Consider the following 16,055-nt stretch of genomic DNA (forward strand, 5'->3'; position numbering starts at 1 on the left):
TAATACCTGCTGAATATCCTGTGGGGAAACTACATACCAGTATCATGCCGAGATCGACAATTAACCTGGACTTATTCTTATCTCACTACAGGTCATACTAGTGAAACCTGTACTCGACAACTCCTTGTTAGTTGTTATTGGTGAGAAATGCTCACGAGCAATGTGCACACGTATGTCACCTCCTGCTCAATGTGCAGTCAAAGTAATACCCTCAAGACGCTAACTGCAGGTAAACTTATGCTGCTACCCATACCCGAAAGGCCTTGGTCACACCTAGCTGGGGATTTTATTACTGACCTACCCTGCTCTAATGGAAAAATTAAAATTCTGACTGTAGCAGATTGCTTTTCACATGGGGTGAGTTTCATTGCCTTCCCTGGACCTACCACCTTTCAAACCGCAGAGGCACTTATCAATCAGGTGTTCTACTTTTTTGGCATCCCTGAAGACATCCTGTCTGATCGAGGACCTTAGTTCGCTTCACGAGTCTGGTCAACCTTTTTTAAACACATTGGGGTAGCAATAAGTTTGATGTCAGGATATCATCCTCCATCCAAGGACAGATTGACACAGAGGAGAGACATCAGTATACCAGCCTGGGGATCATGTATGGCTCTCTTGATGGGATTTCCGTTCTGTTTTTGTTTGCCTTCTGGTTTATGTCCTGGACTGTTTATCTCCATGACTGTGATTATCCCTGGCTTCATCTTTCTGGCTCTGACTATTGCATGTTCACCGACTACTGATCTGGATTCTAATAAAACCCAAACCTCTTATCTGCCTCTAGCATCTGACTTTTTCTGCCTCGTCACAATAAGAGATTTTGTAGAGGAAGGATAGAGGTATCATGGAGTGGTCTCAGCTTTTCAGGTGTCAGGTTAAGTCTGAAATTAAAACTGTGCTGGAAACAAATTCAATTTTAAAGATAAGGACTCCTAAATTCTACAGTAACAATATACTTTGATAAAACATTTATAAAATAAAGCATGTTAAGGGATTTTGAGAGGAATTAATGTATATTATCTATCTAAATGACAGCCATACCAATTACTTAGTGTTCAAGTTCTGATCTGACAGAAAAAAAATGTGATCCAGCAAGTAAAAGACCTTTTACAAACTTGGCTTGAATGCATACATATAACAGTGTGTATACAGTCTTATAGCAGGACTTGTTTTTTAGGTTATATGTGAATAGGTTAGACAAAAATTATAAATATCTAGCTCCTTCTATCTGCTGATATTTGCTTTAGATACATTAATTCATGTACATAATTTTGATATACTAAGATAAAAAGAGATAATACACACTTACTGAAACCTGTCAATTCATCCTACTCATCTCTTCAGGTTTTTTTTTTTTAAACTTTGAAAACATAAATATCAAAAGTTTAATTGTATAAAATTGGTTTTGCAAGTTTGGAAAAACAATTAATTAATTTTATTTATACACAAGTTCACAGTTTTTTGCTATTTCTTTTTTTCTGGTTTACTTTGCCAGCTGAATCCTACTTGAGTTTAGAAATGTTCTCAGGCACATAGTTAATGTGATGCAGTCTCAGTCTTTTGAGGAGAATAAAGTTTGAAATTAAATATGCTCTAGAAACAAAATGACTGTTGATGAAAAATTAAACAGTCTACAGGTGACAAAGTATTGAGCTGAGGCTCTAAACCATGGATAAAATATAGCATATATTATGGGATTGACAGAAGAATTGATTAATATAAGCCAGGTAAGAACAGTCCACAAGAGTGAGAAAGATGTTATGTTTTCAACTGTCAGAGAACATAAATAAAAAGGTATCCAGAGAGCAAGATAAACACAAACAACAATGCCCAGTGTTTTTGCTGCTTTAGAATTAGAAGACTTAGAAACTTTGGCTCTGTGTCTGTTTGAGGTAGCATTCAACATAGATCTCACAGCTTTAGCTTGACGTCGTGCCAAAGTAAAAATGATTGAATACAAGATAAGTATAACAGAACATGGGCATATAAATGAAATCACAAGATCAGTGGTCACTAAGGAAGATTTTATAAATAAAATGCACTCTCCGTGGCATCTGTGATGGAAGCAGATGGTCATTAAAGTACAAATAGATGAGGATATACAAGAGAGAACAAGACCAGCCTAGAATTATGAATAAAGACATTTTACGAACTGTGACTTTAGTGGAATATAGCAGAGGATCACTGACTGCAATGTACCGATCAACTGCAATGAAAACCATATTGCACAGAGATGCTGACATTGAGATAAAATTGATTATTAGAACATTTGTACATGCCATTTTACCAAGATACCAACAGCTGTCTCTTAGTTGCATTGTATTCACAGGCATGAAAACAAGTCCCACGAGAAGATCGGCCACAGCCAGAGAGAGGATGAGTAGGTTGGTAGGGGTATGGAGCTGCTTGAAGTGAGAGATAGATAAGATCACAAGCAAGTTCAAAAACACAGTGCAAACAGATATACAAGACAGAAAACTAAACAAAAATATATTTCCAGGGCCTGTTCGGACCTCCTTTCTGCATGATGAGTTGTTGTCAGGAAAGCAGTACTCAACTGTCAAGTTTTGCTGATACTCTGTGATATTCATCTTGAGAATTTATAGATATGCCAGTTGGAGATGTTCATAATATGCTGTTCAACAGTGCTGATCTGCTGAATTTGACTTTGCAGATTGTGTATTTATATTGAAGTATGAATCCTCCTACTAACATATGAATGGCCACTTTTTACACAGCATCATTCACTTAATATTCAACAATGTCATTACAGGGGTGACCAGTAGCGGAGTGGAAATGTTTATAGTTAGAGTTCAAACATTTCACATCCATCACATTTTGTACACAAGGTTTTTTTTAGGTATTCCTTTGCCTTTAGCATACTACTAAATATTAAATAAATGCATACATATAATGCTCTTATTGTAACGAACCTGGTCATTTGTTCTACCACTGCTGGATTTTGAAAAAAAAATTTAATTTGATGAAGCTGAAAGTGGGAGCACTAATCTAGACTTTTATTTTGGGGAATAATAATAATAATAATACATTGTAATAATACATATTATTATTTACATCTTACATATACATATTATTTACATATTGCTTTTCACACAAAGGACATGAAGATGCTTACAATATTATCATTATTATTAGTTGCATTCATTTCGTACCTCTCTCAAACTCAAGGTCGCTTTACAAATATTGCTTTTTTTTCCTCTTTACACACACACACACCTGATGAGAAGCAGCAGCCACTTTGCACACAGTGTACTCTCTATCAGAAACTACAGCCCCCTGGAGGACTGCACTGGGTGCAGGGAAAGGGAAGGAGGTTAAGACCAGTACAGAGCACCAACCATCACTGGACAATAGTCTGTACAAAAAATGGAGGTTGTAGTCAGTCATGTTTCAACAGTTCAATTTCCCAATTAGAGTGAGTGGCATCCTTCACTCTCTGTGCTTGTGTGGTATCTTTTGCATAGTCAAGATAATTCCAACATGTAATCATCCTCTGAATCATTTTGTTGTCTATCATCTGCTTCTGATCACACTAATGACAAGTCCCCAAGTGAAGCAAGTGAATAATGATCACAATATATCTGTGCATGTAGACAATAGAAAAGCTCAATTTATAGCAAGTCAGCTACCTGGCTGGGAAACCTAACCAAACTAGATGTTATTAGAACAAAACCAATCTATACCAGCAATCTATTAAACTACCACAGTCATTTCTCAACCTCAGAATTCTTTTTATCTGTCACAAACCCCATGAATATACACTAGGTTAACAAGTTCCACCTAATACAAAATTATCACTCCACTTGCACTTGATAACAGAGTTATTGTAATGATTGCACACACAAACAAGGAAGAGGATCCGATCGCAAGAGGTTTTATTATTTAGATCAAACAGATCAGTGGGGTCAGGCAGGTAGTTAGCTTGTTTCAAGGTCGATAACATAGGACAGAGTCCAGGGGGTGTCCAGGGGTCAGAAAGAAAACAAGCTCTGAAACACAGGCAGGAGTCGAAAACCAGGAAGACAAAACCGTAACTGAACCGCTTGTTACGCAACATAAGGTTGGCAATACTTCACGACGTGAGTGTGAAGGAGGGGAGCTTAAGTAAGGGAGGAGTGATGAGGAGAAACAATGATCAGGTGTGTGCTAGCATTCAGGTGAACCAGATTAGAGGCATGTGTGGGAAGAGGTAGGCATGGCAGTGTGGGGTTGAGCATGATTCCTGGCGTTCATAACAGTTATTATGTACTGTATACACTTTGGTACTAAAGAAAAAAAAGTCACATTAAAATTCTCCCATTATTATGTATATACACTTCAATACTAAATAAAATAAGAATGTCATTAAAATATTCTTGTAATGGTAGAAAAGTGCAATTCTGAAGAGAAACACTAGAAGCATACTTGTTGTTTGCCATTATGCGAATGTGAAAAAGAAAGATAGACAAGGGAAAGATTATGAAGTGTTAATTGTTAGTAATAAAATGTTTAGAGAGCAAATGAAATTGAATTAGCAAAGGTGTAACATGGTCAGCCGATTTAGACCATGTAATGTCCATGGATTCGTGCTGCAGAAATGCCTACTAGGAATATTTTGACTAAGACTTCAGTAAAGTGTTGTGTTAAAACAGGTTGTAGTCTGGAAATATTTCATAAATAAAAAAAACACAATCAAGGAGACACAATTTATGACTAGAAAAACAAAGCGTACTGTCCAAAATAACACCAAGGCTGTAAACCTTTACGAAGACAGTTATAATAGCTCCAGCCATAGGGAATGTACAAATATAATTTTTTTTAAGTGTACATTTAGATCCCATAGGAAACAGCTCAGTTTTACTCCTATCGAATTTGAAATAATTGCTTGTTATCCATATATGTGTATCATGGAAATAAGATGTGTGAGTATTGAAAGAGAGAGTAGAAGTTGGCATATTGGACACACACAACTGCATATCATCAGCTTAGCAATGAAACCGATCGTCATAGATGCTGAAAAATATTGCCAAGAGGAAGAAGGTAAATGATGAATAATAGTGAGCCTAACACTGAACCCTGTGTAACACCACAATGAACCGTAGAGATTTCTGACCAATAATTCTGAATGTGTACAAACTGTGTCCTGTCTGCAAGATAGGAAGGAAACCATTGATGTACAGTGCCACAGACTCCAATACTAGCCAACTGCTCCATAAGAAGCTGATATGATATTGTATCAAAGGCTACACTGAGCACACGTAAAGATTAAAATAGAAAGCACACCTGAATCAGCTGAAAGCTCGTCTGTATTTCAAAGCCCTTGTTTGTTAGCCTGTTTTGTGATTCTAGCCATTTGTTTTTCCTTACCTCCCTGTGTTTTTCCCTAGCTTCTTTGTTATAGACTGCTTCCTGTGTTTGCCTCCGTGTATTTTTTTTTTGTTCATGATGTATCCCTTTATGCTACGTATTGACTCAATGACCCTGGACTGCTCTGATGACTCTGAATCTGGATTTGCCCCTAATCCCCTAATAAAGTTCGCTCTTCTTTGCACATGTGTCTGCCTCCTTACTGCTCACCATTGCATCAAGAGCCAACTGCACAGGAATTGTGTTAATTTTGGAGTTGAGAAACTTCAAAAAAGCAGAATATTGTTCATTATAGAGGTTTGTATTGATATTTATTTCAGATGGTTTGAGTAAACTTTTCACTGTATAGAAAAGTGTCTTAGTATTCCATTCACCATTAATGCTAATAATGTGTGCATAATAAGATGTTTTTGCACAGAAAGAATATTTTGTAGTAAAGGATATGTTCAAAATACATTTGTTTATGAATAGAAAATCTGGGCTTGGTGTATACCCTCTAATGCCTCGATGTAATTCAGGTACCAAGGAGCACCATGGACAAATAAAAGAACCTGGAGGTTTTTTTGGGTTTTTTTTGCAGGGGCTAGGATATCATGCACAGAAGATAAACTATTATTGTAATAGTCTACTAAACCTGAAAGTGAAGCAATAGGGATAGGAACAGAGTTTGGAATAATTAAACTGTTGAGATCCTCAGGATTAACATATCAAATATTGTGTGATAACATCGTACTGTGCACCTTTGATTTAGCATACAATCATTTGGCAATAATAGTTTTATGGTAGATCAAAACATTGTTTTAAAATCTTTAGTAATCATTGTCAGTTTTACCAAAATGAACATTAAAATATCGCATTAAAATAACATTGGAAGACATTGTATCATATAAATACAAAGAGTTTAACAGCCAGAAGTTTGAAGACAGACTGGCTAAGTAAAGAGAGTGGCATTAATTTTATACTCTCACAATAAATCAACACAAGGCCACCTCCCCTACCTCAAGCACAAGGCTTGAAAATGTAAACAATTCCAGGTGGAACTGCTGTATTTAACTCTAGACAGTCATTCTGTGCGTGCCAGGTTTCCATAGGACACGACTAATCCAGACTACATTAATCAGATAAGCTTTGTTAGTGTTGGAACGGTTGTTGTAAAGGGCAAACTTATGATAATCTGGGTGCATACTCATAGCTGATTTAGCTAATGGAGTCGAGAGCACATCCCTCATACATTTTAAAACCAAAGCAAATGTACAATTCCAACTAGTGCTCAATGCACACTGCTGGCACTGCTGGTTTAGAGGTACCAACCTGACATCCAACATAAATGTGGATCCAAGAATGTGCTGGCTGATATGCTTTCTCAAGTTTAGTTTAGTAAAGAAATTCATTCTCACCTTTTCTTTATGGGGGGAGGGTATTTCGTCCAATGCCTATTTGTGCCTTGTTTTCCCTTTACTCTTCACCACACTGCCATTTTTCTCAATAAAACTTTTGACATTTATTCCAGTATTCCAACCTGGCTGCCTCTGCCCCACTGAACGTGGACCCAGCAGCCCTTTTTTTGGGGGGGCTTTGCTTCCTTTTATCTGATTCCCTGCTTCTGGCACCAATTAGACCTGCACCTAAGAGGATGTGGCCACATGTTGCTCCCAGAATGGTGTCGGCATGCCCTGTTCCAAAGATGGTGAAGCTATACCTCTGGATCCACTGTCCACTCGACTTTGGTATGTGTAATTGCTGTCAATCATGAATTTTTGTCCAAAATAAATGTCGATCATCACTACGCTTGCATCGTTCTTCACCTCATTCAGTGTCACATAGATAAGCTGACAGCATAAGTTCATTGTATTGGTTAAACAACCATGTGATATTTAGTTATTTATCTATATATTTTCATAGGTTTATTTCATTTTTCATCAAAATAAGTGTCGCATGTTGATTTAGTGCCATGTTGTCAACTGGAAATGTGTCATAATTTCCAAAATGAACCACTTAAGTTCCAGAAAATCAATAAAATTAGAAAAAGGCGACATATGTAAAAAGAGACAATATGATGAATATTATTTAAAATATGGGTTCACTTACATCAAATTATTTGGGGAAGTAGATTCTCCAGTTCAACAGACAACCAGTGGCTGAGTTCTGGTTGAATATTCAGCAAGATTATCCAGCCTTTACAAAACATGCAATCAGAAGCCTTTGCCATGTGGTTCATTATATGTATACAAAGTTGGATCCTCTGCACTGGTTGTTCTGAATCCACAAAACACATCAAAACTAGAGGTGGAGAACAACTTAAGACTGGCTGTTTGAAATATTAAACCTGATATCAGCAGATTGTGTTTAAAAAGCAGCCACATCCTTCACACCAAAATGAAAAACATTGTGTGTGTATGTGTGTGTGTGTGCGCGCACGTTTTGATTGATGTGTGTGTGTGTGTGCATTTTCTCTGTTGTGTGTGTGTGTGTGTGTGTGCGCGCACACGTTTTGATTGATGTGTGTGTGTGTGTGTGTGTGTGTGTGTGTGTGTGTGTGTGTGTGTGTGTGTGTGTGTACTGAGGAAAAATGGGTTGATTTGACTTGATTTTCTTTATACATATGCTGCAGTATTTTGTGTATTGAAAGGTTTTAGTCAAGGGGCACCAACTTCTCAAAACACTGACAAGGAGACTTCAGGAAGAACAAGTTTGAATACTCTACACTTTGCCCTTCAAATCTGATTATAACTTTAATGCAAAGTGTGAACAGTATTATAATTAAAAACAACATGGAATCAACATCTAACACTGGCTTCAAAAGAGCCAAAATGTCACAAGAATCTTTTGTTTAGAAGGTAAATCACAAGTTTCAAAACAGACTACCAATTTCTAAACAAAAAGACCATAAATAGAATTTTCCAATGACATTGGGATTGTATTGTGATACAGGCAAATTCGTGTTCTTTCCAAGACACACAAACAACCCGCTAAATGAATAACAAAACAAGCAAAATAAATAATAAAACAAAAAATAATAAAAAATAATTCTACAAGTAGCAATATACTTATCTGATAATCTAGAACATTAATATAAAAAATGTTAAAGGATTCATAGAAGAATTAATGTATACAACCATCCAAATGCAGTCTACACCAATGTCTTAGAGGTCAAGTTGTTATCTGACAGATTAATAAAAATATGGGATCCAGCAATTAAAAGACCTTTTTCAAACTTAGCATACATATAACATCTATACTGTCTTATAGTGGGACCAGTTTTATATATTTGCGTAAGATAACTTTGACAAAAGGTATAAATATACTAGCTCCTGATATCTCCTTTATATATATATATATAATTCATGTGCATGACTATAATAGAATAAGATTTTAAAAATATACAAATTTAATACACAATTACAGAAGCCCATGCAATCATCATACTCATCTCTTCATCTTTTGTAATTTATATCATATGAAGCAGATTCAGTCTTTTGAGGAGAATAAAGTTTGAAATTAAATATGCTTTGAAAATTAATGGAATGTTGAAGGTGATAATTTAAACAGTCTGCAAGTCACAATGTACTTAGCTGATGATCTAAACCATGGATAAAATATAGCATATATTAGAGGATTGACAGAGGAATTGATGGATATAAGCCAGGTAAGAACAGTCCACACCACTGACAAAGATGTCATGTTTTCAACAAACAGAGAACATAGACTAAAAGGTATCCAGAGAGCAAGATAAACACAAACAACAATGCCCAGTGTTTTTGCTGCTTTAGAATTAGAAGACTTAGAAACTTTGGCTCTGTGTCTGTTTGAGGTAGCATTCAACACGGATCTCACAGCTTTAGCTTGATGCCTTGCTAAAGTAAAAATGATTGAATACAAGATGAGTATAACTGAACATGGACATATAAACGAAATCACAAGATCAATGATCACCAAGGAAGATTTTACGATTAAAATGCACTCTCCGTGACATCTGCTCAAGATCTGAGATGGAAGGAGATGGTCATTAAAGTACAAATAGACAAGGACATACAAAAGAGAAAAAGACCAGCCTAGAATTATGCATAAAGACATTTTAGAAACTGTGACTTTAGTGGAATATAGCAGAGGGTCACTGACTGCAATGTACCTATCAACTGCAATTAAAACCATATTACATACAGATGCTGAAGCTGAGATAGAATTGATTACTAGAAAAATGATACATGCCATTTTACCAAGATACCAACAGCTGTCTCTTAGTTGCATTGTATTTACAGGCATGAAAACAAGTCCCATGAGAAGATCAGCCACAGCCAGAGAGAGGATGAGTAGGTTAGTTGGAGTATGAAGCTGCTTGAAGTGAGAGATGGACAAGATCACAAGCAAGTTCAAAAATACATTGCATATAATGATACAAGACAGAAAAATAAACAAAATTATATTTCCAGGGCCTGTTCGGACCTCCTTTCTGCATGATGAGTTGTTGTCAGGAAAGCAGTACTCAACTGTCATGTTTTGTTGATCCTCTGTGATATTCATCTTAAGTATTTACAGATATGCAAGTTGGAGCTGTTTATAATATGCTGTTCAGCAGTACTGGACTGATGAATTTGTCTTTGCAGATTGTGTATTTATATTGAAGTATGAATCCTCCTACTAACATATGAATGGCCACTTTTTACACAGCATCATTCACTTAATATTCAACAATGTCATTACAGGGGTGACCAGTAGAGGAGTGAACGTGTTTCCAGTTAGTGTTAACAGCTGAATCTCTCACATTTTGCACACAATGTGTTTTTGAGGTATTCCTTTGCTTTTAACACATACTACTTATTAAATAAATAAGCTCCAGTTTTCTCAGCTTTGTGAACTTTTATTTGGATCGTAAAAGTAACTTTAGTAGTATAGCAGCTCCTCTTACTGCCCTCCTCAAAGGAGCTGTGACAAAGATACGCTGGAACCAAGAGGCAGATCAAGCATTCAATCAATTCAAATGATTAAAAGGGGCTTTCACCACTGCTCGTCTTCTTAAACAACCTGATCTTTCCATCCCATTTGTGGTAGAAGTAGAAACCTCCAACATAGGAGTAGGAGCCATTTTGTCACAAAGGAAGGACAAGTCCAACAGACCATTTTTAGCGTACTTTTTCCGTAAACTGGCCCCGGCCATGCAGAACTATGAGATAGGAAAATGTGAGCTATTAGCCATAAAATTGGCTTTGGCAGAATGGAGGCACTGGTTGGAAGGGGACAACTAGCCCTTCACATTTATTACCTACCATTATATTTGGAGTATATGCATTCTGCTAAACAATAAACCCTCGACAAGCCTGTTATTCATTATTCTTCTCACAATTTCAATTCAAGATCCTGTATTGCCCAGGTTCCCACAATACAAAAGCAGATGCCCTGTCCCACTTTCACCTAGGGTACACTGAGGAGGATCACAACACTCAGGAAACCATCCCTCCTACATGGGTGTATATAGCATCTATAAGATGGGAGATTGATGAGGAAATCGAGCAACCAACAAAAGAAACTTGATACTTGAAACTTGATAACAGAGTTATTGTAATGATTGCACACACAAACAAGGAAGAGGATCCAATCGCAGGAGGTTTTATTATTTAGATCAAACAGATCAGTGGGGTCAGGCAGGTAGTTAGGTTGTTTCAAGGTCGATAACATAGGACAGAGTCCAGGGGTCAGAAAGAAGACAAGCTCTGAAACACAGGCAGGAGTCGAAAACCAGGAAGACAAAACCGTAACTGAACCGCTTGTTACGCAACATAAGGTTGGCAATACTTCACGACGTGAGTGTGAAGGAGGGGAGCTTAAGTAAGGGAGGAGTGATGAGGAGAAACAATGATCAGGTGTGTGCTAGCATTCAGGTGAACCAGATTAGAGGAATGTGTGGGAAGAGGTAGGCATGGCAGTGTGGGGTTGAACATGATTCCTGGTGTTCATAACAGTTATTATGTACTGTGTATACTTTGGTACTAAAGAAAAAAAAGTCACATTAAAATTCTCCAATTATTATGTATATACTCTTCGATACTAAATAAAATAAGAATGTCATTAACATATTCTTGCAATGGTAGGAAAGTGCAATTCTGAAGAGAAACACTACAAGCATACTTGTTGTTTGCCATTATGCGAATGTGAGAAAGAAAGATAGACAAGGGAAATATTATGAAGTTTTAATTGTTAGTAATAAAATGTTTACATTAAGCCATTGTGATTACAGAGAGCCAATGAAATTGAATTAGCAAAGGTGTAACATGGTCAGCCGATTTAGACCATGTAATGTCCATGGATTCGTGCTGCAGAAATGCCTACTAGGATTATTTTGACTAACACTTCAGTAACGTGTTGTGTTAAAACAGGTCGTAGTCTGGAAATATTTCATAAATAAAAAAAACACAATCAAGAAGACACAATTTATGCCTAGAAAAACAGAGCGTACTGTCCAAAATAACACCAAGGCTGTAAACCTTTACGAAGACAGTTATAATAGCTCCAGCCATAGGGAATGTACAAATATAATTTTTTTTAAGTGTAGATTTAAATCCCATAGGAAACAGCTCAGTTTTACTCCTATCAAATTTGAAATAATTGCTTTTTATCCATATATGTGTATCATGGAAATAAGATGTGTGAGTATTGAAAGAGAGAGTAGAAGTTGGCATATTGGACACACCCAGCTGTATATCATCAGCATAACAATGAAACCGATCATCATAGATGCTGAAAAATATTGCCAAGAGGCAGAAGGTAAATGATGAATAATAGTGAGCCTAACACTGAACCCTGTGTAACAGCACAATGAACCATAGAGATTTCTGACCAATAATTCTGAATCTGTACCAACTGTGTCCTGTCTGCAAGATAGGAAGCAAACCACTGATGTTCAGTGCCACAGAGTCCAATACTAGCCAACTGCTCCATAAGAAGCTGATATGATATTGTATCAAAGGCTACACTGAGCACAAGTAAAAATTAAAATAGAAAGCACACCTGAATCAGCTGCACAGAGAAGATCAGTGGTGAGCTTAACCATAGCCATTTCTGTACTATGTTTGGGATTTAAAATTCTAATTTCAGAATTGGTCTGATTATAGCAACTTTAAGTGAAAAGTACTAATGATCTATACTAATGATCTTTATGAGAACTTTAATTACTGATTATTATCAAATAAATAATTGAAGGCAAACATGTTTTAACTACCGTTGTAGTAATACAATCTATATGACATACAAAGATATTGGATTTAGTTATAAATTAAAAATTTCTATTTTCAGTTAGAAGACAGAAGTCACATTAATCAGTGGCTGGGGAAAATTTGATAGTGCTTACTGGTGATAAATCTGTCTGTGAAATATTATCAAGTGTCACAGTTAGTCCCTCCCATCTTACATGTTCCATGGTTTCCTTGTCTTGTGTGTTTTTGTTTCCATTCCTTAGTTTTGTTTTCTCTGCCCCTCATTTGGTTTTCCGCACCCATCATTACATTCATCTGTTCCTCGTTCCTAGTCTTGTTAAGTTAATGTATTAAACCCTGTCTTGTTCCCGTTTTCTTGGCTGTTCATGGTTTGGCTGTTTGAATGTTTGGTTGTTTGTTTGAAAGTTTTTGAAAGCTCGTCTGTATTTCAAAGCCCGTGTTTGTTAGCCTGTTTTGTGATTCTAGCCATTTGTTTTTCCTTACCTCCCTGTGTTTTTCCCTAGCTTCTTTGTTATAGACTGCTTCCTGTGTTTGCCTCCGTGTATTTTTTTTTTGTTCATGATGTATCCCTTTATGCTACGTATTGACTCAATGACCCTGGACTGCTCTGATGACTCTGAATCTGGATTTGCCCCTAATCCCCTAATAAAGTTCGCTCTTCTTTGCACATGTGTCTGCCTCCTTACTGCTCACCCTTGCATCAAGAGCCAAATGCACAGGAATTGTGCTAATTTTGGAGTTGAGAAACTTCAAAAAAGCAGAATATTGTTCATTAGAGAGGTTAGTATTGATATTTATTTCAGATGGTTTGAGTAAACTTTTCACTGTATAGAAAAGTGTCTTAGTATTCCATTCACCATTAATGCTAATAATGTGTGCATAATAAGATGTTTTTGCACAGAAAGAATATTTTGTAGCAAAGGATATGATCAAAATACTTTTGTTTATGAATAGAAAATCTGGGCTTGGTGTATACCCTCTAATGCCTCGATGTAATTCAGGTACCAAGGAGCACCATGGACAAATAAAACAACCTGTTGTTTTGTTTTTTTTTGCAGGGGCTAGGATATCATGCACAGAAGATAAACTATTATTGTAATAGTCTACTAAACCTGAAAGTGAAGCAATAGGGATAGGAACAGAGTTTGGAATAATTCAACTGTTGAGATCCTCAGGATTAACATATCAAATATTGTGCGATAACATCGTACTGTGCACCGTTGATTTAGCATACAATCATTTGGCAATAATAGTTTTATGGTAGATCAAAACATTGTTTTAAAATCTTTAGTAATCATTGTCAGTTTTACCAAAATGAACATTAAAATATCACATTAAAATAACATTGGAAGACATTGTATCATATAAAGACAAAGAGTTTAACAGCCAGAAGTTTGAAGGCAGACTGGCTAAGTAAAGAAAGTGGCATTAATTTTATACTCTCACAATAAATCAACACAAGGCCACCTACCCTACCTCAAGCACAAGGCTTGAAAATGTAAACAATTCCACATGGAACTGCTGTATTTAACTCTAGACAGAGTTCCAGTATTCCTACCTGGCTGCCTCTGCCCCACTGAACGTGGACCCAGCAGCCCTTTTTTGTGGGGCCTTTGCTTCCTTTTATCTGATTCCCTGCTTCTGGCACCAATTAGACCTGCACCTAAGAGGATGTTGCCACACGTTGCTCCCAGGAGGGTGTCGGCGTGCCCTGTTCCAAAGATGGTGACGCTATACCTCTGGATCCACTGTCGATTCGACTTTGGTATGTGTAATTGCTGTCAATCATGAATTTTTGTCCAAAATAAATGTCGATCATCAATACGGTTGCATCGTTCTTCACCTCACTCAGTGTCACATAGATAAGCTGACAGCATAAGTTCATTGTATTGGTTAACCAACCATGTGATATTTAGTTCTTTATCTATATATTTTCATAGGTTTATTTCATTTTTCGTCAAAATAAGTGTCGCATGTTGATTTAGTGTCATGTTGTCAACTGGCAATGTGTCAAAATTTCCAAAATGAACCACTTAAGTTCCAGAAAATCAATAAAATTAGAAAAAGACAACACATATGAAAAAGAGACAATATGATGAATATTATTTAAAATATGGGTTCACTTACATCTAATTATTTGGGGAAGTAAAGCCGCAGTCTATAATCTGTGCTAATGACAGCTTGAAAGCAGCAAAACTAAAGCAACATTTAGACAATAAACAAGAAAAAGATTCATCAGTTCAACAGGCAACCAGTGGCTGAGTTCTGGTTGAACATTCAGCAAGATTATCCAGCCTTTACAAAACATGCAATCAGAGGCCTTTTGCCATGTGGTTCATTATATGTATACAAAGTTGGATCCTCTGCACTGGTTGTTCTGAAGCCAAAGAACACATCAAAACTAGATGTGGAGAACAACTTAAGACTGGCTGTTTGAAAGATTAAACCTGCTATCAGAAGATTGTGGTTAAAAAGCAGCCACATCCTTCACACCAAAATGAAAAACATTGTGTGTGTATGTGTGTGTGTGTGCACGCACGTTTTGATTGATGTGTGTGTGTGTGTGTGTGTGTGTGTGTGTGTGTGTATGTGTGCGCGCGCACGTTTTGATTGATGTGTGTGTGGGTGTGTGTGTGTGTGTGTGTGTGTGTGTGTGTGTGTGTGCGCGCACACGTTTTGATTGATGTGTGTGTGTGTGTGTGTGTGTGTGTGTGTGTGTGTGTGTGTGTGTTTTTGTGAGTGTGTGGGTGTACTGAGGAAAAATGGTATGATTTGACCTGATTTTCTTTATACATATGCTGCAGTATTTTGTGTATTGAAAGGTTTTAGTCAAGGGGGGCCAACTTCTCAAAACACTGACACGGAGACCTCAGGAAGAACAAGTTTGAATACTCTACACTTTGCCCTTCACATCTGATTATAACTTTACTGCAAAGTGTGAACAGTATTATAATTAAAAACAACATGGAATCAATATCTAACACTGGCTTCAAAAGAGCCAAAATGTCACAAGAATCTTTTATTTAGAAGGTAAATCACAAGATTCAAAACAGACTAACAATTTCTAAAAAAAAAAGACCATAAATAGAATTTTCCAATGATATTGGGATTGTATTGTGATGCAGGCAAATTCGTGTTCTTTACAAGACACACCAACAACCCGCTAAATGAATAACAAAACAAGCAAAATAAATAATAAAACAAAAAAATAATAAAAAGTGAAATTTTTTTTTTGAGCAAGGACAGAGATAACATGGAGTTGTCTTAGTGTTCCACCTCTGGCAGGATAAGTCTGAAATTAAAATGCCCTGGAAACAAATTTCATTTTACAGATAAAGACTACAAAATTCTACAAGTAGCAATATACTTAGCTGATAATCTAGAACATTAATTAAAAAAAAAATGACAAAGGATTCATAGAAGAATTAATGTATACAACCATCCAACTGCAGTTTACACCAATGTCTTAGAGTTCAA

At 36.5% G+C, this 16,055-nt stretch overlaps 2 protein-coding genes across 2 annotated transcripts; both read right to left on the minus strand.

Moving 5' to 3' along the window:
* Window positions 1–1,761: 1,761 nt before the first annotated feature.
* On the minus strand, window positions 1,762–5,173 carry LOC118242867 (trace amine-associated receptor 6-like). Its single transcript, XM_035535801.1, has 4 exons — window positions 5,117–5,173; window positions 2,089–2,555; window positions 1,874–2,057; window positions 1,762–1,773 (listed from the first exon to the last, which is right to left on the minus strand). The coding sequence occupies exons 1-4, from the start codon at window positions 5,171–5,173 to the stop codon at window positions 1,762–1,764; spliced, it is 720 nt and encodes a 239-aa protein (XP_035391694.1).
* A 3,713-nt stretch (window positions 5,174–8,886) lies between these two features.
* LOC113568772 (trace amine-associated receptor 6-like) lies at window positions 8,887–9,891 on the minus strand. Its single transcript, XM_026996935.2, has one exon. The coding sequence runs from the start codon at window positions 9,889–9,891 to the stop codon at window positions 8,887–8,889; it is 1,005 nt and encodes a 334-aa protein (XP_026852736.2).
* Between the last annotated feature and the right edge of the window lie 6,164 nt (window positions 9,892–16,055).

The sequence above is a fragment of the Electrophorus electricus genome, chromosome 17, assembly GCF_013358815.1.
Source record: "Electrophorus electricus isolate fEleEle1 chromosome 17, fEleEle1.pri, whole genome shotgun sequence".
NCBI classification, from domain to species: Eukaryota; Metazoa; Chordata; class Actinopteri; order Gymnotiformes; family Gymnotidae; genus Electrophorus; species Electrophorus electricus.